Genomic DNA, 25,865 nt, shown 5'->3' with positions numbered 1-25,865 from the left:
ATCCAGCTAAAGAATACAAACTAACACTAGGCCGCAGAAACCCTCCAGCGGCCTATGGCCTTTCCACAGTGATGAGCTAAGCCTATACACACACATGCAGGCCTCCTCTCCCTCTCCTTCATCCTCTGTCTGGCTTTTCCTTGTCCTATAATACTGTACAGAATACGTAAACCGCTTTGGTTGTACCACAGGTTATCAATAGAAATCAAACAAAATAAAACATGGAAAAGAAAATAAGATGATACCTTTTTTATTGGACATAACTTAATACATTTCTTGATTAGCTTTCGAAGGTTGCCCTTCTTCCTCAGATCGGAAATAAGCAAATGTGCTAGCTGACAGTGTATATAAGTGAAAACATTCAAGCATTACTATGACAGTCTGACAGGGTGGGAGGATGGGGTTCAAGCATTACTATGACAGTAAAATAGATACTATTGGAGATTCTACATGGAATGTTGCTACTATTGGAGATTCTACATGGAATGTTGCTAGTCCACTAGCAACATTCCATGTAGAAGGCTGCGCAGGCTTCTGTTTCTGTGAGTCTGACGTCCTGCACGTACGTGCAGGACGTCAGACTCACAGAAGCAGAAGCCTGCGCGGCCACATTGGTGATCTACAAGGGCCGACTTCTACATGGAATGTTGCTAGTGGAATAGCAACATTCCATGTAGAATCTATAGAAATCAAACAAAATAAAACATGGAAAAGAAAATAAGATGATACCTTTTTTATTGGACATAACTTAATACATTTCTTGATTAGCTTTCGAAGGTTGCCCTTCTTCCTCAGATCGGAAATAAGCAAATGTGGTAGCAGATAGTATATATGAGAGAAACATCAAAGCATTACTTTGACAGTCTGACAGGGTGGGAGGATGGGGGTGGGTCGGAGGTATGCATGGGGACATCAAAGCATTTCATTGATATTCTAACAGGATGGGTGTTGGTAGGTGAGAGGAGGGTAATAAACACAGAAATAAACAGAGAAATACAACTTTATGGTTTATAATGGGTTAGAAAACCCAGATCCTTATTAAGTCCTGTTTGTTGGGTGTCAAAATATTCAAAGTCAAAGTAATGCTTTGATGTTTCTCTTATATATACTATCTGCTACCTCATTTGCTTATTTCCGATCTGAGGAAGAAGGGCAACCTTCGAAAGCTAATCAAGAAATGTATTAAGTTACGTCCAATAAAAAAGGTATCATCTTATTTTCTTTTCCATGTTTTATTTGGTTTGATTTCTATAGATTCTACATGGAATGTTGCTATTCCACTAGCAACATTCCATGTAGAAGTCGGCCCTTGTAGATCACCAATGTGGCCGCGCAGGCTTCTACATGGAATGTTGCTACTCTTGGAGATTCTACATGGAATGTTGCTAGTCCACTAGCAACATTCCATGTAGAAGTCAGCCCTTGTAGATCACCAATGTGGCCGCGCAGGCTTCTACATGGAATGTTGCTAGTGGACTAGCAACATTCCATGTAGAATCTCCAAGAGTAGCAACATTCCATGTAGAATCTCCAATGGTATCTATTTTACTGTCATAGTAATGCTTGAATGTTTTCACTTATATACACTGTCAGCTAGCACATTTGCTTATTTCCGATCTGAGGAAGAAGGGCAACCTTCGAAAGCTAATCAAGAAATGTATTAAGTTACGTCCAATAAAAAAGGTATCATCTTATTTTCTTTTCCATGTTTTATTTGGTTTGATTTCTATAGATTCTACATGGAATGTTGCTATTCCACTAGCAACATTCCATGTAGAAGTCGGCCCTTGTAGATCACCAATGTGGCCGCGCAGGCTTCTACATGGAATGTTGCTACTCTTGGAGATTCTACATGGAATGTTGCTAGTCCACTAGCAACATTCCATGTAGAAGTCGGCCCTTGTAGATCACCAATGTGGCCGCGCAGGCTTCTACATGGAATGTTGCTAGTGGACTAGCAACATTCCATGTAGAATCTCCAAGAGTAGCAACATTCCATGTAGAATCTCCAATGGTATCTATTTTACTGTCATAGTAATGCTTGAATGTTTTCACTTATATACACTGTCAGCTAGCACATTTGCTTATTTCCGATCTGAGGAAGAAGGGCAACCTTCGAAAGCTAATCAAGAAATGTATTAAGTTATGTCCAATAAAAAAGGTATCATCTTATTTTCTTTTCCATGTTTTATTTGGTTTGATTTCTATAGATTCTACATGGAATGTTGCTATTCCACTAGCAACATTCCATGTAGAAGTCGGCCCTTGTAGATCACCAATGTGGCCGCGCAGGCTTCTGCTTCTGTGAGTCTGACGTCCTGCACGTACGTGCAGGACGTCAGACTCACAGAAACAGAAGCCTGCGCAGCCTTCTACATGGAATGTTGCTAGTGGAATAGCAACATTCCATGTAGAATCTCCAATAGTAGCAACATTCCATGTAGAATCTCCAATGGTATCTATTTTACTGTCATAGTAATGCTTGAATGTTTTCACTTATATACACTGTCAGCTAGCACATTTGCTTATTTCCGATCTGAGGAAGAAGGGCAACCTTCGAAAGCTAATCAAGAAATGTATTAAGTTACGTCCAATAAAAAAGGTATCATCTTATTTTCTTTGATTTCTATTGATAACCTTAAGAGTGGACTAACACGGCTACCACACTCCTCTACTTAAGATGGTTGTACCACAGAAAAGCTGTATATCAAGTCCATGACCCTCTATTTTCCATCCTCTTCTCTTCTTTCTACATGGGTCGTCAAGCTAGAGTAGGATGCAACAGACCTATATGTGGTTCTGCTCTTCAGTACTCGCTGTATAACCTTGAACATTCCCCTTAAGCCTCTAGTCAGAAAGCCGCGAACGTGTTAATGTGCTAATCGGGTATTATTTACCACAAAACCTGTTACTTTCAGTGGGGCCTGTTCACTTACAACCAGGATTTTGCCATCTTTATGAATAGGGACCATAAATCAACTTGGGTTGAAACAATCCCCCTGGATAAAACTGTGTTTTACTCAGAGAAACAGGCTTCTTGAAAGGTCTCACCTTGTGTCTAAGAAAGCCTACCTATGCTCTTCCAAAACATTTACTTCCACCGAGGCAAGGTTAGCACAAAAGAATAGCCATCCTGGCTCAGACCAATAGTCCATCTAGCCCAGTATCCTGACTTGCAACAGTGCCCAATCCAGGTCACAAGTACCTGGCAGAATCCCAACTAGTAGCAACATTCCATGGTACCAATCCCAGGGCAAGCATTGGCTTCCCTGTCTCTGTCTCAATAACAAGACTATAGACTTTTCCTCCAGGAACTTGTCCAAACTTTTTTTTTTTAAACCCAGATACCTTAACTGCTGTAACCATATCCTCTGGTAACAAGTTCTATAGCTTAACTATTTGTTGAGGGACAAAAAAAAAAATAAGGTTAGGGTCCTGGGGGAGAAAACCACACACCTAGTTTTGCTCTGGAAAAAAAAGTGTCCACCGAGAAAAGCAAGTGTGAGGATCTGCAGGTACTTTCTCCTTTGGTTATTTTCAAAAGGGAAATTATGCATGACCTGGTGCAAACTCTGCTGCTAGAATGTACCCCCTGACTTTACAGCGGTATGACGCTGTCCTAATAAATAAGGAGCAGGGACAACGCCGATTACGATTGCTTATATGTGTGTGTGTGTGTGTGAATAAATTATTTATATTCTTTCAATATTTCTGAAAATTCTAACTCTCTGACAGGGACAAATGAGTCCCTTTGTCCCTTGAGTGGGGAAACAAGAGCTTTCAAGTAAGATGAGGGAAAAAAAAAAGAAACATCCAGCAAATAAGAAAACAGCTTTGCAGCCGTCATTGGCTATCAGTCCCAGTGCAGTATGCTTTGCTCGTACAGGACTATGCTAGCCATGCACTGGTTGGGTCATAAGAACGTAAGAGTAGCCATATACTGGGTCAGAACGATGGTCCATCTAGCCCAGTATCCTGTTTTCCAAACAGTGGCCAAGCCAGGTCATAAGTCCTGGCCACAAATCAATTCTGCACTTGATTCAGGTTGGCTGAGCGTTGGCTAGTACTGGCCACGCACTTGTGGTCCAGAGGTCATGCATTGGGAGGGGCACTATCCATACGTTGACATGTAGTGGTTGGGTGGGTGTCTGCCAAGTGAATACACTGGCAGGCTGCTGTCTATGTCTTGCATGCCAGCCATGGGTTATTTGGGCATTGGTCGTGCACGGTCCTACTTTCCTCTGCTATTGTGCCCAGCCCTGTATGCTTTACTAGGTGACATTAGAAAGGAAAAAAAACCCCCAAAAATAATAATCTGACCTAAGCCAAAATCAGCTGCAAACCTTCACCAAAGCAGCCTGGCATAGAAGAGCCTTCAGTCCCACCATGAGTAGCAGAGGCCCGCACACTTTTTTCTCCTAGTTACTGGACGAGGGTTACCCCTTCTTCGAGGTGAGCTTAAAAAAAGACACCGATCCAGTTCTGGTTTTGCCCCGTTGCATGCAGACAGCCAAAGCTAGAACTGGGTCGACCTGTGTGAGAGAGTTTGCAGCCCTGTCGCAGAGGTCTTTGAGGACTCGCCCCCTTCTGGGGAAGGGCTCAGGGCCACGTAGCTGTACTGCTGGTTCCCAACTGTAACGCTAAACTTTCAACAGCTTTGGGGGAGAAAAGCCAGCCACAACGGAGAAATAGGAGACAAGCCTCTGACTTACTGTTCTTGGATTCCTTTCAAATCTTTCTTTGGTCTGTAGGAAGAAAAAGTCACATTAGCATGAAGGTAAGATAACATGAAACACAGCTACAGCTACACAGAGCAGGTCAACACCAATACATAGTAACATAGTAGATGACGGCAGAAAAAGACCTGCACGGTCCATCCAGTCTGCCCAACAAGATAACTCATATTTGCTGCTTTTTGTGTATACCCTACTTTGATTTATACCTGTGCTCTTCAGGGCACAGACTGTATAAGTCTGTCCAGCACTATCCCCGCCTCCCAACCACCAGCCCCGCCTCCCACCACCGGCTCTGGCACAGGCACAGACCGTATAAGTCTGCCCAGCACTATCCTCACCTCCCCACCACCAGCCCTGCCTCCCAACCACCGGCTCTGGCACAGACCGTATAAGTCTGCCCAGCACTATCCTCACCTCCCAACCACCAGCCCTGGCACAGACCGTACAAGTCTGCCCAGCACTATCCTCACCTCCCCACCACCAGCCCTGCCTCCCAACCACCGGCTCTGGCACAGGCACAGACCGTATAAGTCTGCCCAGCACTATCCTCACCTCCCCACCACCAGCCCTGCCTCCCAACCACCGGCTCTGGCACAGACCGTACAAGTCTCCCAGCACTATCCCCGCCTCCCAACCACCAGCCCCGCCTCCCGATCTTAACTAAGCTCCTGAGGATCCATTCCTTCGACACAGAATACAGAAGGAGAGCGTTAGTTTTCTTCACTATTTTGAGCGCTATTTTTCCGCACGTGCGGAGGAATATATGTCGCTGCTAGACGTAGCGTCTGATAGTTTCTGCTGAGTTATTCCACACAATTTTCCCCGCTATCATCGTGACCCTTGATGCAGGCGCGGAGAGCCGAAAAACGGCCCGTGTCGGGTCTTTTTCAAAGAGTGTTTTTATACAGGTTCCAATTAAATAATTAAATAATCGTGTCCCTCTTTTTAAGGCCCTTGCTGCTAAGATAACATGAAACACAACTAAAGCTTCACAGAGCAGGTCAACACAAAACTGCCTCCCCCACCTTCCCTCCTTATGGACGCATACCGTCTCCTACCTCCTCCCCCACTTCCTCTCAGAGATCTGTTCTCCCCTGCCCCTCCTCTCCGAAAGCTGCTCCCCTTTTCCTAGTCCCTAGTTACTGTCATTCTGGACGAGCTTCTCACCTGCATTCACAATTCTTGTGCTGCAGAAAGCTCATTTCGCCGTAGTTCTCCACGTGAAAGGGTTTCAATCTCATTATCTGCGGGGAAGATCATAAAGAAAGCTGCGATATAATCCATCAGCGCTAGCCTCCATGTGCACAACCATTAACAACAGCACTAAAACCCTGCCGATGAGGCAGTAATAAAATGCACTCCTGTCAACCTCACTTAATGTTGCTTCCCATTGTCTAATTCTGATAACGCCCTGGGCAGCAGGAATTATCAGATAACAGACCCGGCTGTGACATTCAATGCCTTTGGCATATCTACCAGTACTTCCATTGCTTAAATCCAGATCTTCAGACTAAATTATTTTACTGAAAGACAGGGGCGTAGCTACGTGGGGTCACCCCACCACCGACCCTTGACCCCCCCCCCTTCCTGCCGCCGCCAACCCTCCCCCGCCGCCGCTGGTGGGGGTCCCCAACCCCCGCCAGCCGAAGTCCTCTTCCAGTCTCCGGGCCGGCGCGTTGCTGCAGCTGATCCGGAAGGATTCTGTTTCTGTGTCCTCCTGACCGTTCCTAAGTGCAGGACGTCTCGCACAGAAACAGAATCCTTCCAGATCAGCTGCAGCAACGCGCCGGCCCGGAGACTGGCGCTGAAGAGGACTTCGGCTGGCGGGGGTTGGGGGCCGGTGGGGGGTTGGAGACCCCCGCCAGCGCAGGTACCCGGCGACGGGGAAGGGTTGGCAGTGGCGGGATGGGGGGGCTAAAATGTGCCACCTCACATCGGGCTCTGGACCCCCCCTCCCGCCAAAGTCTGGCTACGCCCCTGCTGGTGCTCTCTCTGGGCCCAAAGGTCTGTGGATCTGTTTTCGCTTTATCAAATCAGTGTAAAAAGGAGATGAAGGGGGGCAGATAAGTTGCTTAACTGCTGAGGCACCCACAAACCAACCTACTGCTCAGAGCACTGTCACCACCCAATGTGTGTCTGTACGTGCTTGGGGAAGTTCCGACTTTAAATCATTCTCGACAGTAGCTCAATTATGTGCATACATTTTGAAAAATGACAGATGTGCTCGTTAGTTCCTGTCGTCCCCCCCCCCCCCCCCCCCCCAATGCACCTAGATTAATATGCCTCTGGCCATTCTACCTAAATAACCCCCACCTTTATCTGTAGGATATCCAGCCAAGCCTTTGAAAAGATACCTAAAATGTTGCCTCATTGCTTTCTAAAATATTTCACGCAGGCTACAACCCCTCCCTCCTGACTGTAGAAAAGGAGAGGAGGAAACAGGCAAGAAATTTACAGGCCACAAAGTCCCAGCATGTCAAAATAGTTCTTCAGCACCTTCTCCATGTAAGATCTGTCTGAAGAAGGAGGCATTCTGTGTACCACTTTATCTTTCCTCCAGTGACTGTGCAAGAACTAAAAGCTGGGTTAATGGTTCTTGGCTGGGGGGTGGGGTTGGGGTGTTACTAGCAAAGTCAGTGACTTCACGTCTGAAGATTCCTGACTCGGGGTTTTGCTGCACATAACAGAGTGACCAGGCAGTAGATGGACTGCAGCAGGATTGTGGGTTTTGCAGGGGAGGAGAGTCTGCCATCATGGATTTTCCTAAGGTGATGAGGGAAGAGATTGGCCGGGCTGGGAGTCGGAAAGCAAAGGCACTGTGAGCCTTATGGAGGAGGCTTATCCAGGCTCAGGACGAGATTCCCACTTCAGGCACAGGCAGCTCCTTGTGACTCTGGGCAAGTCACTTAACCCTCCATTGCCCCATGTAAGCCGCATTGAGCCTGCCATGAGTGGGAAAGCGCAGGGTACAAATGTAACAAAAATAAAATAGATACTATTGGAGATTCTACTTGGAATGTTGCTACTATTGGAGATTCTACATGGAATGTTGCTATTCCACTAGCAACATTCCATGTAGAAGGCTGCGCAGGCTTCTGTTTCTGTGAGTCTGACGTCCTGCACGTGCAGGACGTCAGACTCACAGAAGCAGAAGCCTGCGCGGCCACATTGGTGATCTGCAAGGGCCGACTTCTACATGGAATGTTGCTAGTGGAATAGCAACAGTGGAGGAGTGGCCTAGTGGTTAGGGTGGTGGACTTTGTTCCTGGGGAACTGAGGAACTGAGTTCGATTCCCACTTCAGGCACAGTCAGCTCCTTGTGACTCTGGGCAAGTCACTTAACCCTCCATTGCCCCATATAAGCCGCATTGAGCCTGCCATGAGTGGGAAAGCGCAGGGTACAAATGTAACAAAAATAAAATAGATACTATTTGAGATTCTACATGGAATGTCCTAAATGGAATGTTGCTACTATTGGAGATTCTACATGGAATGTTGCTATTCCACTAGCAACATTCCATGTAGAAGCCTGCGCGGCCACATTGGTGATCTGCAAGGGCCGACTTCTAGTGGAATAGCAACGTTCCATGTAGAATCTGAAATAGTAGCAACAGTGGAGGAGTGGCCTAGTGGTTAGGGTGGTGGACTTTGGTCCTGAGGAACTGAGTTCGATTGCCACCTCAGGCACAGGCAGCTCCTTGTGACTCTGGGCAAGTCACTTAACCCTCCGTTGCCCCAGGTGCAAATAAGTACTTGTATATAATTGTAAGCCGCATTGAACCTGCTATGAGTGGGAAAGTGCGGGATACAAATGTAGCTAAAAATAAAATAAAACATCTGGCACTTTCTGCGGGAGGACAGTCGGCCTCTCGCACTCCGAGTCTAGTGGCAAGAACTGACCGCTCTGAGAGTCAGACGTCTGAAGGTGTAGGTCATGAGGGAGGGGATTGGCTGGGCTGAGTGTGAAACAGCTGATGCTTGGGGGGGGGGGGGGGGGGGGGGGGGGGGGGGGAGTGTGTGTCTGCGTGTGCGTGTCTCACCTGCATAGTGACGTTGTAGAACTGTATTGGAACACACTCTAAACTTTCATCGTTACAGCATCCTGCACAGCGTTTCAGTACCACGCAAGACGGCTTGAACATGTACTCCACCTCGTCGGGATACTCCTGGAAAATGTCTACTAATGTGTCCATGGGCTGACAGGTGCTGCGATTGTATACATCCATGAACTTGATAACTGTGTGTAGGAGAAAGACAAAAACAAGGTGAACTTCCCGCCCTCGGGCCATCTACTTACACTGAACAACAAGAGATCATCTCCACTTCTGGCGCCCTGGCTCCAACAGGGACGTGCGGTCCCTTCTTGGCATGGTGCCCTCGCCCTTTATGCTAAGGAGCTCCACTCGGCATGCTCTGCCCTTCATGCCATGGCATCCTGCATGCCACAGTCTGCCAACTCATTGCAAAGTCACTTATTTTGGGATCAGACATTTCTCATTTCTTAATCCACTACAGTTCTAGCTCATGCAGGAGTTTGAATTGTTTGGTACAATTGTATTTTCATTAAAACTACGATCGTTCCTGGTTTCCTCAATGTGAACAATAGTCCCAGAACATTTCTATGGTAACAGTGCAATCTAACGGTGGGCGTTTAATCCCACTACCCTTACTCACTGTGCAAGCATTAGCAGGTCACTTCACTGCCCTGTGTTTAAAATTGGCCCCCCGTGTGAATTTTCCTGTATTAGCTATAGAAGGCAGTTTTTGAAGTGATTCACCTGGATTCAAGGCTCTGTCTGAAACAGCTGCCCTCACTCAGGACAGTACAGGTGGGCTTCCATAGGGCACCCAAGGGAGGTGATCAAAAACTATGGGTCCCTTTCACAAAGGAGCCCTAAAAACAAAAGACCCCTTCTATGTACAGCTGGACTTTCAAAATTTACATGTTTTCCAGCAAAATTCACCTGCAGTAGAAGCAGATGCAAAGTGAACAGGTCATCTGTCCCTGTTGGCAGGGTTTCCTTTTAAAAGTTAGGACCCAGGTTTCTGGAGGAGGAGCCTAATGGTTAGTGCGGAGGGCTGAGAGCCTGGAGAACTGGGTTCAGTTCCCCACTATGGCTACTGGGCAAATCCCTTAACCCTTCCCCATTGCCCTAGTTACAAAAAAAAAAAAAAACAACTTAGGTTATGAGCTGAGCAGGGACAGAGAAAGTACCTACATATAATAAATGTAAACCACTTTGGCTGAAACACAGAAAGGAAGAAAATCAAGTCCGTCACCCTGGAGGTAGAAGGGCCTTTTAAAAAAAAAAAAAAATCGCTCCCTTTTGTTGCCAATACTGCTCATCTCAAGGGGTACAGAGTGGCCATGAGAAAGACAGAAAACCTGCTAGAACACTGATCCCAATCTACATGTCTGCAACGAGACAGCGTGTGTAAGCACACGGACAAAGTGCGTGCGTGTGTATGTACCTAGCACCAAGACAACCTCCTGTACACATGCTCAGAGTTGAGTGCACAGCAGCACCGTGCATGATAACCCTGGCTGATAAGCACACGCCTGCTTACATCATGGAAAGGATATTAATGGTTTCTGGACTCCTGACAGAGTAGCTGAAAGGTTGGACTAAGAGATCTGGGATATATGTCGGCTCATGTCCCAGAGGGAGGTGAACACACTGTCTCATTTATATACACACACACAAAGGGTCACGCTGCTCCAAAATAAACCCCCAGCTACCATTTCAAAGCAGCAGGACAGAGCGAAGGGAGTGGCTTCTAAATGTCAGCGGCACGCAAAGACCTGGCACCGGGCCGCAGGGCTTATGTCTGTCCGTGCAGGGCGCTTGCAGAAAGTCAGCAAGGAAAAGAGCTGTTTCCCCAGAACTAGGACGACTTGTGAAAGCCGGGAGAACACCAGGGATGCCAGTTCTAATCCTAAGTCTGTCACGGACTTACTAAGTGACCTTCACGTACCATCCTACAATCCAGACACCAAAATGTAATTTACACCCCAGATCCTGAGCAGATGAAAGATCATTACTAAAACTGAATACCTCACCAGCATGTTAATCTCTCTCCTCCTATTATAATACTTCAGCACCGTCTACGAGACCCCTCGGCACTGCGCACGAATGTCTACAATAAGTGAATCTCTCTCCCACAACTGTTGCCCATTTCTGCATCCTTATCACAGTTCACTCTGACCGAGCATAATGGTTCACTACAAATCACTAGTTCTGCTCCATATTTCATACACCGTTTTGCACAAGGTGTATTGCCCAACTGGGGAAGCCTCTGTAGGTGGAACTGAAGTACCTTTTAAGTACATAACTATACAAGTATTGCCACACTGGGACAGACCGAAGGTCCATCAAGCCCAGCATCTTGTTTCCAACAGTGGCCAATCCAGGTCACAAGTACCTGGCAGAAACCCAAATAGTAGCAACATTCCACATAGAACCCCAAAGAGTAGCAAGATTCTAGAATTCTAAAGAACAACAAGATTCCATGCAGAATTTCAAAGTGTAGCAACATTCCATGTGGAACCCCAAAGAGTAGAAAGATTCCATTCAGAATCCCAAGCACATAAGTACATAAGTGTTGCCACACTGGGATAGACCAAAGGTCCATCAAGCCCAGCATCCTGTTTCCAACAGTGGCCAATCCAGGTCACAAGTACCCAATAGTAGCAACATTCCATGTAGAACCCCAAAGAGTAAAAAAAATTCCATTCAGAATCCCAAGCACATAAGTACATAAATATTGCCACACTGGGACAGACCAGAGGTCCATCAAGCCCAGTATCCTGTTTCCAACAGTGGCCAATGCAGGTCACAAGTACCTGGCAGAAACCCAAATAGTAGCAACATTTCACATAGAACCCCAAAGAGTAGCAAGATTCTAGAATTCTAAAGAATAACAAGATTCCATGCAGAATTTCAAAGTGTAGCAACATTCCATGTGGAACCCCAAAGAGTAGCAAGATTCCATTCAGAATCCCAAGCACATAAGTATTGCCACACTGGGACAGGCCAAAGGTCCATCAAGCCCAGCATCCTGTTTCCAACAGTGGCCAATCCAGGTCACAAATACCTGGGAAGATCCCAAAAAAAACAATACATTTTATGTTGCATATCCCAGAAGTAAGCAGTGGGTTTTCCTCAAGTCAATTGAGTGGAGTTGAACGGGTAGATGTGAAGGGTCTGTTCACGCTTTCCAAAAATACTAGGACTAGGGGGCATGCGATGAAGCTACAATGTAGTAAATTTAAAACGAATCGGAGAAAATGTTTCTTCACTCAACGTGTAAATAAACTCTGGAATTCGTTGCCAGAGAATGTGGTAAAGGTGGTTAGCTTAGCGGAGTTTTAAAAAGGTTTGGACGGCTTCCTAAAGGAAAAGTCCATAGACCGTTATTAAATGGACTTGGGGAAAATCCACTATTTCTGGGATAAGCAGTATAAAATGTTTTGTACATTTTTGGGATCTTGCCAGGTATTTGTGACCTGGATTGGCCACTGTTGGAAACAGGATGCTGGGCTTGATGGACCTTCAGTCTGTCCCAGTGTGGCAACGCTTATGCACTTATATGAGATACTGTACTTACTGCTGAGAGTTCCCATGGCATTGATTATTGGTTTTTTTTTCAATATAGATAAGATTTAGACTCAAATGCTAGGTTAGCATCAGATCGGTTTACAATTATTAATCAAAAACAGAGAAAACCAACAACCAGCCCCCATTACCTTCTGTCCTGCTAGCTTCTGTGGCTGCTTCCTTACATACAGCCTGTCTGAGAGGCTTATTCTGGTTAAGAGCTAAGCACTGGAAACCTTCCACTGAGGCAGCTGCATCTCTTCCTACTACTACTACTATTTAGCATTTCTCTAGCGCTACAAGGCGTATGCAGCGCTGCACAAACATAGTAGAAAGACAGTCCCTGCTCAAAGAGCTTACAATCTAATAGACAAAAATAAAGTAAGTAAATCAATTAATGTGTAGAGGAAGGAGGAGAGGAGGGTAGGTGGAGGCGAGTGGTTACGAGTCAAAAGCAATGTTAAAGAGGTGGGCTTGCAGTCTAGATTTAAAGGTGGCCAAGGATGGGGCAAGACGTAGGGGCTCAGGAAGTTTATTCCAGGCTTAGGGTGCAGCGAGACAGAAGGCGCGAAGTCTGGAGTTGGCAGTAGTGGAGAAGGAAACAGATAAGAAGGATTTATCCAGGGAACGGAGTGCACGGGAAGGGGTGGGAAGGACGAGTGTGGAGAGATACTGGGGAGCAGCAGAGTGAGTACATTTATAGGTTAGTAGAAGAAGTTTGAACAGGATGCGAAAACGGATAGGGAGCCAGTGGAGGGTCTTGAGGAGAGGGGTAGTATGAGTAAAGCGACCCTGGCGGAAGACGAGACGGGCAGCAGTCTGCCCCCTGCTTCCCTGCTCCATCCACCCTCTGTCACACATTTGCAGGTGGCAGAACTTAATTTCCCTTCTGAAGTATTTCCTTCCCAGAGCCCTGTTGGATCTCATCAGCCCCCTTTGAATACCCCGCCATCTGATAATACCCGATAAAAATTAACCTTCACCTACCTTCACGGGGCTTCCTCTCTGTTTCTCTTACGGTAGGAGCTGCCTGCAATATCTGTGGGAGAGACATGAGAAAATTAGCTCCAGCACAGGGACCTTCCTGGGGTCTGTGTAGTCACAAAGTACCACCTTTTGTATCCCTGCCCCCCCCCCCTTGGTACCCAGACACCCCTGGCAGCTAGAGCTAGGTGGGTAGATGAGAAATATCTCTATTAGTCAGTCATATTTGGATAAACCGAGGTTCAGCAAAGTAAAACTTGAGTTTCCTTATGATAAAGAGAAGGAGGAGGCACCATGGATTCTCAAGGTTTACACGACGAGGGCCTAGTTCAAAGTATTAACTAAGAGCCCACGGAATCCACTTTAGAAACACCCGCACGTGGAAACAAGCATTCACGCATGGAGGTTGCCCTCCATGTGTGAATTACTAGAGATGCAGAAGTTTCAAGGTGGTGCAGTTTGGACAAGTGAAAACATGTTGTTTAGAATAAGAATGAACATATATTTTTTAAATATCCCTGGGCAGCTTTTGCATCTGCTCCAAAACACGCATAAGTACCACTTATCCGATCATTCGGGTCCCCATCAGTGATTTAAGGGGAAGCTCAGCCTCAAAAATTCATTAAAGAGTTATTTCACTCAGATCCTTCTGTACATACAGTGTGGTGAAATCCACATATATGTGTAAGTGTGAGCAAACACATACGTATGTTACAAGAAAGGCCATTGGACAATGAATAGTAAACGCATTGAGGCATATTTTCAAAGCACTTAGACTTACCAAGTTCCATGTACTTTGAAAATAAGCCCCCTAGTAAACACACATACACGCATCGTAAACGCACTTACACGTTTAAAATGGCTGCCCCCGCTGTACACGCTGACAAAATACCTGTGTATTGGCCGATATCCTTAGATATATTTTACAAAAGGCTCTTCGTTCAGAGCTTTTTGTAAAATACCGGGGAACATTCACAATTCCTACTTCAACTTTCTGTCTAAAATGAGGCTTCAGGTTTCCCAACCTGAGTATCCTGGATATAACCCCCCAAGGGCTACCTTCGAAAGCTAATAAAAAAATGTATTTAGTCCAATAAAAAAAGGTATCATCTTACTTTTCTTCCTGTGTTTTGATTCATTTCTATTTATTACCTTTAGAAGTGGACTAACATGGCTACCACACCACAATCCCCAAGGTGAAATTACCTCGTTCTGCTCTCACAATATTTAAAAATTACAAAAGAACTGAAACAGTCTCTGTGAGAAAATCCACTTTGCCTCTTACACTGTCCCTTAACTACAGTTCCGTGTACAAAGGGACTATTTTCAAACATACACATGCAGTTTTCACATTTTTCCCCCTGCTTCTTTGGGCTTCCAGCACAAACAGAAATGGCCTTTACAGGGCTACTGTGCTGTGCCAGGAGCCACCTTCTCCAGGTAGCTGAGCTTTTCTCCTCTCCTCCTTTCCAGCTGTCCCAGTTCCCAGTCTCTGGTTCCCTTGGGAGCCCAGTACAAGTGTGCACTTCAGCTGGCCACTAGGTGTCACCATTGTCCAGTGGCTGAATCTCTGGACTCCTGGGTCTGCTAATCTCATGCACACTTAGGGCACTGAAGCCCCGGGTTCAGAGTTCAGAACTCCCCTCTCTATGTCATGGGACAGTCAAAGCGATGGAGTCTGGGCTCAGAGTCCGAGACGCCACATTATCCAGTTCCAGTAGAAAGATTTTCTGACAACCCTGCAGCACCAATACCAATGGGCAGAATCAGGAGTTACAACTACACCACTTTGAAATATAAGTTTAAAAACAGGAGTGGCTGAAAAGTCTCCCCTCTGGAGCCAGGTAACTTGGCAGAAGCTCTGCCTTTCTGTTCCTGGTGATGGCGCCTTGGATCCAGAGCTTCCCTGCCTCTCTTTGCCCAGGGATGGTGACAGCAGTGGCACCTGGGTTCAAAAGTCAGAGCTTCCCCGTGGCCTTGCGCCCAGAGACAGCAACAGCGATGGAGTCGGGGTTCAGCTTGTCCCTATTTCTCTGTGGCTATACATAATTAGAGAACTGTATCCCAGGCTCATTTCCCTGCCTCTCTATGCCTGGGGATGGTCACAGTGATGGATCTTGCTTTCAAAACACCCCTATCTCTCACAGCACTGGAGTCCAGAACTTCCTTACAGCTCCCTAGTCTCTGGCATCAGTTGCACAGAGGGAAGACAGGCTCAGAGCCACGTCCACAGGCACTGACTGCAAGGGGGCCTGGGTTCAGAGCTCAGAGCCCCCCCCCCCCCCCCCCCCCACGGAAAACACAGCATCTCAGACTGTGAGATTCTGCCAAGGGAGCCTCCAGAAACTCCCAGAAATCTGCATTAGACATGGAGAGGACATTATGTCCTGCGCAGGGAGACTGTGAGCCAAGCGGTGTGGCTCCTGCGTGTCACCCCTGCATGATTTAATGCCACAGACACTGTTCAGCGTACGTTGGTCCCAGAAGAGGCGGGCCCGTTTTGTTTATACCGTGAACCTTTGCGATTCCTGAACCTGGGCTGATCTGTTTCATTCCAGTGCTGAAGGTCATTTAGCACACGACAAACAAACACAGCACACAGCCCAGCCTGAATCGGAGGGGTGATTTCAGGCCTGAACAGGGCACACTAAAGTTCTGGCCACTTTTCAACAAAAGCAGAAAAGCCAAGAGGAGCTGAGAGCAGGAATGGAAAGGATCAGTTACAGCCGCTCAGTAAAGTGAAGGTGTCTTTTAATACCCCTGAGAGAATCTGCCCTTAATATAACATAGAAACAGAACGCTAGGAAGCGGGAACCCACCTCTGCCTCTACCAGGCACAGGGGGGTCTCAATCTTGACTTCCTTTGGTCTGTGTTAATGTCAGTTACAAAGATCCCTTAGTTTGGGTTTGCAGCAAGTATGGGGTAGCCTCCCTTGGTCTATGCTAGTGCCCGCGGGGCTGGCAAAGAGGACAGTTGCCCTGGGGCCCCCATATCTGCCTGAAGCTAAAGGAAGCTTTTGGGCCGGCTCCCTGGTTTCTGCCCTGGGCCCCTGAATGTCTAACACTAGCCCTGGTGAGAGGGGCTCCCTCGGTTTCTGTTTCATTCTTGAATTGTGAGGGAGGTTCAATCTGTCAGACGCTATTGATTCAAAACCAGGACGGACCAAACTGTCTGAAGCCCGAAAGTGGGTAACTTGGCATCTCTGAAATTGGACACTTAAAAGAGAGGGGCAACTGACCGGCTGACAAAGACACAGTCCATGTGCAACTCTCTATGTGCCTGGGCTCCAGACCACCCTTCCCCTGCCGCTGAAGGAGTTAAAACTTCCCCTGTGACCTTTGGGCCTCAGTAGTAAAACATTTAGGAAACTGCTCTGAAATACACAAGCATGAGCTGTCCCATTGCATAATTCAGCCACCTATTTCCTATCCCAAATATTTGCAGCTGGTGACTTATGAACCAGTTCCGGGGTGATAAAAGGAATTTCCTGCCCTAGAGACAGGGAACGGTGATCAAGTGTGATGATACACCTAAGGCCTTCAATTCTTAGGGATTTATACACTATGAAAACAGGGGGGTCATTTTTCAGCTTATTAAGGGTTATTGGAGGGTAAAACAAAAATCTATCGCCCCGCAGCGGCTCCCCACCCCCCAGGCGCCTGCTGTTTTCCACAGAAGGACTTTATTCAGATACAGTGAAAGATGCACAGCACAGGGACAAAGAACACAGGGACTGAACCTGCTTTGGCGGGCAAGGCGCAGGTAAAACAAACAGACCGAGATCTGCAGAAATGGCTAAACTTCAACTATCCTCCAGGCCCTGCGGGAAGCAGAAACTTTCTGCAGCCTGCACACAAAACGTCAGAAAACCCAAATGGGTTCGCTCCCCCCACATTTTGTCAACCAAACAGCAAGAAAGGATATATCCAGGGTTTTGAAGGAGACCAGTTTTTCTAAGTCTGTGAAAACCGAGGATCCTTCACTAAATACAAAAGGCATCCTCCCAGTATAAGAAACAGAAACATGATGGTAGATAAAGGCCAAATGGCCCGTCCTCCGTAACCCCTAACTCATCCTTTTCCTAAGCGATCCCACGTGCTTATCCCATGCCTTCTTAAATTCTGACACAGTCCTCGACTCCACAACCTCCAGCGGGAAGGTCATTCCACGCCTCCACCACCCTTTCCGTGAAATAATACTTCCTTAGATTCCTCCTAAGTCTGTTCCCTCTTAATTTCATCGTATGCCCCCTCGTTCTAGAGTTTCCCTTCAGTTGAAAAAGGCAAGTCACACCGCGGCACAAGCCCCGTCACGTCTTTTGCCTGCGAAATGAGCAGATCACACACAGACCGGGTGGACCCAATGCAATCTTCAGTCAGCCTGAAATTAACTTTCTGAAACAGCCCCAGGAATGGAGCAAATCAGCTCAGAGGATGGAAGGAGGGAGTCTGGAAACTCCACCTCAGCTGTTCTCAGTTGTGGCTTTAGGGTCCATTGTAAACCTCTCTCCAAAAGGAGTGAAGCACAGAGACCTGATATAATATCTTTCCAACAGACACACATGTTTACAAACACATGTTCACACATGCCCACATATCACAGTGCCTGCCCACCCCCCCCCCCCCCCCCAGGCTTCCATATCTGAGTATCCAGAGCGGATCTTGCAGATGCACTGTCTGAAGGAGGGACTGGTGTTCCCGTAGCTTAGTTTCTGCAGTACCTGAGATGTCACAGCCCTGCTGAGAATCTTCCTTACGTGCCCCTCTACTCCCTGTTCCTCGCTTTCCGTCCCAAAAAACACTTCTTGGAGGACAAAAGGTATTTTTCTGCCAGGGTCCCCATTTTCTACAGTCTTAAGCCATCCGAAACCCTCCCCATCCCTCCTGAAAGTGACAGTCCTGCAGGGCGAACGAGCTCTTCTCCCCGGAAATTTGTACTTTCCTGGCCGACAAGTCAGCAAACACAGTTCCTTTTCGCCGGGCCCTGCACCACCAGGAGAGAATTCACTGAAAGGTCACCCGGCTTGCATAGGGCCGCAAAGAGCCATAACCTTGCAGGGCAGTGCTGAAGGTCATGCCCAGAACTCAGGTTCTCTCCTGCTCCCAGGCCGATCTCTCTGCCTTTCCACATTCCTTCTGTGTCAGGTGCAATCCACAGGACGGGAAAGGGTTAAACCCTCTCTCTCGGGCTCTCACTGTATAGGGCTGGAAAAACAATTAACTGAGTCTGAGAAAGAGAGAGAGAGAGCAAACAACTTCTTTCCAAAGACCCAAGGACTTGGTTTAACAGACACCCTTGTTCTTTCATACCAGATAGCTCACTGCTAAAGGCAACAGTATAAGAATTTTTTTTTTTTTTTGGTATGTTTGGGCTACAAATTCAGAAGTGCAGCCATGCAAGCTGGGAGCAACTGTGTGTCATGAATCCACCAGTGGCATAAGACTAGTGGCCAGGGGGAGCGCGGAGCCTAGAGGCTCTGGGCGTCTGGGATCTGAGCCATTAAGAATCCAGTCACATGCTGCTGGTGGCTTTTCTGCTCCCATGTATCTATGGTAATACAAGCCAGGGAGGGCCTTTTCCTCCACAGGCTGCCAGGAAGGCTCAGACTGCTGCATGCCAGGCAGCCACACCGCTCTTTCATACCATGAAGCTTTGCAAATTTAAATCTAGCAGCAACCAGTGAGAGAAGCTGGGAGGTCTGTGCTCTCCCACTAAGACAATCACATTCCCACTCCCAATAGCCACCTAGAGAGGGGGGGGGGGGGGGGGTTAATTCAATTGTATTAACTTCCCAATTAAATGGATAAAGTTGAGGGGGTGGGGGGAGGGGAGGAATTCCAGTGAAGTGCAGCGCAAAAGGCACTTATGTGACTGAAAGGTTTTTTTTTTTCCCTTCTTCAGATCCATTGACTCATATTTTCCCACTGTGCCTGCTGGATGGGGAGATGCCAGGCATGTCACGGCACAGACAATTCCAACGCTGCAGTTTGCACAGGACGTACTAGTGCCTTCCTGTGGCACATCCTCGTGCCACAACCGGGGCACCAGCTGACTCAGCCCTTAGGGAGGCGAAAAGTCACTCTGGTTGCTCTGATGTCACAGGTCCGGGGACTGACAGCTGTGGCAGGAGGTAACAAAGGGGATTTGGAGCCTGGTCTTGGGTTCCTTCCCTGCTGTAACCTGGCAGTACAGAGGCACCGGACAGCGTGGCTATTGTAACACTATATAGCGCAAGCCTGAATCCCCTAATTTCTGTGTCACTTTGTGCATCTTTAATGACTTTTCTTCCATTCACCTTATTCCTCACACACATATATAAAGAGAGAGATAAAAGTACACAATTCAATGTCATTTGGAACAGTAAAAGGTTGTTCAGAAACTTCAAGCACTTGCCCCCCCCGTCTCCCCCAGCAGAGGCAAATGCACCCAGCCCACCCCCGCTGTCCCCTAATTAGCCCTCGATCTCTCCAACACGTCCTCTCGGGGCCAGGGCAGAGAAAAACAGCGCCGGAACCTCGTGGAGCTGTCACCTGCCACCGCGGAACGCCCGATCCAGCCCGTTCCCCCGCGTCCCCTACCTTAGCGCTGTGGAGGTAGAGCAGCACCGCTAAGCCCCAGTTCATGCAGGCGAGCAGAAAGTTCATGGTTCCGGGGCAGCCGGACTCGGGTTCCGGCTCCGAGCAGCTACTCCATGAAAGCGAGCCTCAGCCTCCCCTCCCGGGCTGCGGCTCAGTCACACTCGCTCTTCGCTCTCTCTCGTCGCTCTCGGGCTCCAGCACTCCTGCATTCAAGCAGCTCGGCCCCGCCCTCTCCGCTGCCGTCCAATGGGGCAGGGACTGGGCCCAGCCTGCCCCGCCCCCCGCAGACAGCCAACCCTGCTCCACCTCCACTTGGGGTGGGGGAGGGGGAGGGAGATGCTCAGAGCCGCGTCGGGGGAAGTCTGGGTTGTGGGCACCTTGTTCCTTGCAGCCCCTGCCCAGCCCTTTACACCCGTCTGCCTTCTGGGGGGGTGAAAGCGGGCGTCATTTGAAAAAGGGGTTAGGGGGCTCAGCCCCCACTCCCTCCCTGAGGTGGCTGCATGGTTCTCCTGGGCGCAGGAGGAGGATTAAGGTTCATTGGCGTGTGCTTATACAGCAAATATTGCTCTCTCGGCAGCTCTACGACGACACCTACCGGCCGCCGAAGTTCTGCCACACATTCCCAGCCAATTTTCTTACAACACTTTCGGCTTTTTGCAGTAAATCCCATGATTAGTGTTTTTATTAACCCTTCCGTGTGAAGAGTTACAGATGTGCATGTAGGATGCATTCCCGGTAACTGGATGCATGGATGTATTTATGTAAATAAGCAGATGTGAAACCAAGCAAGTTCAGGCCTTTTTTTTTTTAAGTTTTACTCTAAACCTACGTGTCACCTCGTTTCCAATGTATAAACACAAATCCTAAAGGTATTTGCCAAGTCAAGAGAAGCTGAACCAACCCCTCTAGGCCAGTTGCCATTCTCCAGTGCCTAATACATCACAGTATACACCAAACTGATTATCCCCTGTCAGACATGAAAAGTCATTTTCCTAATGTTACCAACATCTGGAACAGATGACTGGGGATGAAACATGCTCATGATGTGATGTCTTGAGAAGCTCAAATGATTTCTATGCACTTCGGACAGCACATTGTCTAATTAAATCTCCCAACAGCCTTACATAAGTTAGTACAAAGGCAGGGCTTCTGTTCCACAACATCAATAATATAAAAAAAAAATCTTTTCAGTTCGGATTGTTACTATTACACTACATTAAAAGACTGACTATCTAAACTGTATTGCTTGGAACATACTCCTTCCTATGCAGGAAGCATACAATAATTCTAATCCTGGAGGGGCAGGGTTCAACCCCAGTTGATATGTTAAACACACCCTCTCCCCCCTCCCCCACCAAAAAAAAATCAACATCCCATTCTCTAACAGGACTACACATAAGAACATAAGAATAGCCACACTGGGTCAGGCCAATAGTCTATCTAGCCTAGTATCCTGCTTCCAACAGTGGTCAATCCAGGTCATAAGTACCTGGCAGAAACCCAATTAGTAGCAACATTCCTTTTAGAACCCCAAAGAATAGCGAGATTCCGGAATCCCAAAGAGTAACAAGATTCCATGTAGAACCCCCAAAGAATAGCAAGATTCTGGAATACTAAAGGGTGACAAGATTCCATACAGAATCTCAATGAATAGCAAGATTCCGGAATCCCAAAGAGTGAGAAGATTCCATGCAGAATCTCAAAGAGTAGCAACATTCCATGCTACCAATCCCAGGGACAGCAGCGGCTTCTCTCAAGTCTATCTCAATAACAGACTATGGACTTTTCCTCCAGGAACTTTCCAAACTTTTTTTTATACCCAGATACGCTAACCACTGTTACCACATCTTCCAGCAGTGAGTTCCAGAGTTTAACTGTTCTTTGAGTGAAAAAATATTTCCTCCCATTTGTTTGAAAAGTATTTCCATGTAATTTCATTGAATGTCCCCTAGTCTTTGAACTTTTGTAATGAGAAAAAAAAAATGATTCGTTCTACACCACTGAAGATTTTGTAGACCTCAATCATATCCCCCCTCAGCCGTCTCTTTTCCAAGCTGAAGAGCCCTAACCTGCAGCACTGGAAACATGAGAGGGTTACAAGGCAAGAAGCAATGGTGGTATCAGTGAAGCTGGAAAATAACTTTATTAGTAAGAACACAATTCCTTCCAAAAAAAAAGGTTTCCATCAGATCAGAGTCATATATCTTTCAGCAGCTCATTTTGCTTCTTTCAGACTGTCTGCCCGCATCCTGTAGGATGCCACTCCCTCTTTATTATGTACTCAGGGAGGAATTAGGTGTTAGAATGATTCACGCTAAGTAGAATTGTCTTTATAGAAAAGTAACTGAACTCACTCTCAGGCCAGTCCTTTCACCTCAGGCTCCAGCACCCCATCTTGGGTTTCCCCCATAAATAGTCCCGTGTACCCCGCCGCTCCCGAGCCATAGTCGGACCTGGGGGATTTCAGTAGTTCCAGCTCTAGCTCTCCTGAGGTGCGGAACCCTTTTAGGGATAGCAGGTGCCCTCGAGACTGCCCTGACTTTCCTGATTGCGACAGACATAACCCTCTGAGTAATATTATGTATGCTAGTGATAATAATGTCAGAAACCAAGGCTCTAGGCCTTAACTCCCCCGACTCCAGAAATGACTACCCCGATTCCCGGGAAAGACAGCCTCAGAGGGGTCCACAGAGAAGTCCCACCGATAATAATAGGCGACCTAGGGACTACCACTCTCAGCCTAGTCCCAATCGCCGTGCCAGTGTTGTTTGTTTTCGACGCCATCGTCCTGGCCATTTTGCCTCCGAATGTGACCAGAGCCCTCGACATTTCCCATAGAAATCAAGTGCGTCAATCTCCCCCGGACCGCCAATCGTTCCCCTTGTGGAACCCTGACCAACGCCGTCCGCAGAGACTAGGCGTGGTCCATTCCAAAGCTGGATTAGATGATCCAATGATAACATTACTTATTTGTGATACAGGTTGCTTCTCGCTCTGTTCTGGCTAATGCTCCCCTTAAATTGAAAAAGCATCTTAAACTTTCTAAAGACAATATCACTGCTACAGGCTTTGATGGAGTCCCCAAGGACACCCCATTGCTCGAGCCACTGCCCGTACAATACTCTGACCAATGTTCCCCCCCCCCCCCCCCCCCCAGGTTCTGTCTGATAATGCCATTCGGTTTTCCACTTACCGGAGAGAACCTCTAGAAGGCTAACCATATAATCATCTGACTCCATATTTTTGTGTGGGAACATGGAAGTACTTCCTAATATCCATTTAAACCCAAAAGAATAGTTACACAGAATGTAATAAAGGAGAGAAAAGATTAGTTTCAAAGATATATAGTTTTATTTGTCAACTTACCAAAGTAATACAAGATGAGAAGGTACACGAATCTTTCAAGGTACGGAGGACCGCAGGGCGGCATGCCTTTGGAGTTCTCCCCCTTGCTTACATTTGCTGTCAGTTTTTATACCCTTTGGCTTGCATTCAAATCAATAGGCTCTCATCCACCCCTATGATAACCTTGTTCTCGCACATGACCCCCCCCCCCCCCCCTTTTTCAAAGCAAACCACAGATGCTCCTCTGGAAGATCTCCCTCCCTCTCAAACAGGTGGCCCAAAACTGTCTCCAACCGCAAACTTTCCAAATTTCCTTGTCCTGTTCCTTATCTCTGGACTTCCCTGTTCTCTTCTCAACACCTGGTGAACTTGGGTGCTTTCCAATTTTCATTTTTGAGTTTGGGACATTCACAACTGTCAACTGTAACTGTGACAGCCAGATTTTTCTTTTAATTTCTCTGATATAGACAGGAGTGGCCTAGTGGTTAGAGTGGTGGACTTTGGTCCTGGGGAACTGGGTTCGATTCCCACTGCAGGCACAGGCAGCTCCTTGTGACTCTGGGCAAGTCACTTAACCCTCCATTGCCCCTGGTACAAAATAAGTACCTGAATATATGTAAACCACCTTGTAGTTGCAAAAACCTCAGAAAGGTGGTATATCAAGTCCCATTTCCCTTTCCCTTATGACATCACAATATCAGAAGTGAGCCAAGTATCGGGCAATCAAGTCATTGTGACATCACTGATGAGGTTGGCTCTTATTGGTGGAATGAGTGGAGGAGTAGCCTAGTGGTTAGTTCAGAGGACTCTGATTCTGGGGAACTAAGTTCAATTCTCACTGCAGCTCCTTGTGACTCTGGGCAAGTCACTTAACCCTCCATTGCCCCATGTAAGCCGCATTGAGCCTGCCATGAGTGGGAAAGCGCGGGGTACAAATAAAAAAATAAATAATAATAGACTATTTGATTTTCAGCTTGGCCAAACTTTCCAACAGGCCTGTCCTTCAGGCTTGGCCTTTCCAGTAGTGGCCCTTGGCTGTACCATATTTCTCCATTGCCTAACCTTAGGTGCATTTATGTCTGCCAAAAACTGGTGCAAATACATGTGATAATTACTGTCTGGTGTGGAAATGGAAGAGTATTCTATAACTGCACCTAAACCCTGGGAAAGCCCATGACCCATCCATGCTCCTCCCTTTGCCAAGCTCCTTTGGAGTTGTCTGCAAGATGGATTAGGTGCGCAGTTTTTAGTGCAGAGCAGACACCTGTGTGTAACCAGTAATTAGTGCTAATTAATGCTTGTTAAGGCTAGTTATTGAACGTTATCACCAATTTAAAGAATTACTTTCTGTGCAATCCGTGTAATTAAACTCTGGAATTCTCCAAAAGTGCAAAGACTAGGGGACACTCGAGGAAGTTACATGGCAATACTTTTAAAACAAATAGGAGGAAATATTTTTTCACTCAATGAACAGTTAAGCTCTGGGACTCTTTGCTGGAGGATGTGGTATCAGCGGTTAGCGTATCTGGGTTTAAAAGAGGTTTGGTCTGCTATTGAGGCAAACATGGGAAGCAACTGCTTGCCCTGGGATTTGTAGTACGGAGTGCATAAGTACATAAGCATCGCCATGCTGGGTCAGACCAAGGGTCCATCGAGCCCAGCACCCTGTCTCCGACAGTGGCCAAAAGAACAAACAATTTGTCCCACCCATCCTAGAAATAATGGATTTTTCCCAGGTCCATTCAATAACATTCTATGGCCTTTTCCTCCAGGAAGCCATCCAACCATTTTTTAAATTCTGCTAATTCAACCGCCTTAACCACTTTTTTCGACAACGAATTCCAGAGTCCAACTACGCATTGAGTGAAGAAAAATTTCCTCTGATTCATTTTAAATTTACCACACTGCAGCTTCATCGCATGCCCCCTTGTCCTGGTATTTTTGAAAAGTGTGAAAAGACTCTTCACATCTACCCATTCAACTCCACTCATTATTTTATAGACCTCTATCATATCTCCCCTCAGCCGCCTCTTCTCCAAGCTGAAGAGCCCTAGCCGCTTTAGCCTTTCCTCATAGGGAAGTCATTCCATCCCTTTTATCATTTTCGTCACCCTTCTCTGCACCTTTTCTAATTCCACTATATCTTTTTTGAGATACGGCGACCAGAACTGAACACAATATTCGAGGTGCGGTCGCACCATGGAGCGATACAAAGGCATTATAACATCCTCATTTTTGTTTTCCATTCCTTTCCTAATGATACCCAACATTCTATTTGCTTTCTTAGCCGCAGCAGCACACTGAGCAGAAGGTTTCAATGTACCATCAACGACGACACCTAGATCCCTTTCTTGGTCTGTGACTCCTAACGCGGAACCTTGCATGACGTAGCTATAGTTTGGGTTCCTCTTTCCTACATGCATCACTTTGCACTTGTTCACATTAAACGTCATCTGCCACTTAGACGCCCAGTCTCCCAGTCTCGTAAGGTCCTCTTCTAATTTTTCACAATCTTCCTGCGATTTGACGACTTTGAATAACTTTGTGTCATCAGCAAATTTGATTACCTCACTAGTTACCCCCATCTCCAGGTCATGATTTGGGTTTCTGTCAAGTACTTGTG

The 25,865-nt window shown here is 46.9% G+C and overlaps 1 protein-coding gene across 3 annotated transcripts in view; it reads right to left on the bottom strand.

Moving 5' to 3' along the window:
- VEGFA (vascular endothelial growth factor A) overlaps nt 1-20,066 on the bottom strand; it is a 41,177-nt gene extending 21,111 nt beyond the window's left edge. For all 3 annotated transcript variants that reach the window (XM_030195739.1, XM_030195738.1, XM_030195740.1), the window contains exons 1-5: nt 19,898-20,066; nt 13,322-13,373; nt 8,777-8,973; nt 5,904-5,980; nt 4,713-4,745 (exon numbers count right to left, since the gene is read on the bottom strand). In XM_030195739.1, the coding sequence (XP_030051599.1) occupies nt 4,713-4,745; nt 5,904-5,980; nt 8,777-8,973; nt 13,322-13,373; nt 19,898-19,963 (425 nt within the window). In that variant the 5' untranslated portion in view covers nt 19,964-20,066. The remainder of the gene's footprint in view (nt 1-4,712; nt 4,746-5,903; nt 5,981-8,776; nt 8,974-13,321; nt 13,374-19,897) is intronic.
- Between the last annotated feature and the right edge of the window lie 5,799 nt (nt 20,067-25,865).

The sequence above is a fragment of the Microcaecilia unicolor genome, chromosome 3 (assembly GCF_901765095.1).
Source record: "Microcaecilia unicolor chromosome 3, aMicUni1.1, whole genome shotgun sequence".
Classification (NCBI taxonomy): domain Eukaryota; kingdom Metazoa; phylum Chordata; class Amphibia; order Gymnophiona; family Siphonopidae; genus Microcaecilia; species Microcaecilia unicolor.
Note: the sequence above shows the minus strand (reverse complement) of the source record. Positions and strands in the feature narration are given on the sequence as shown.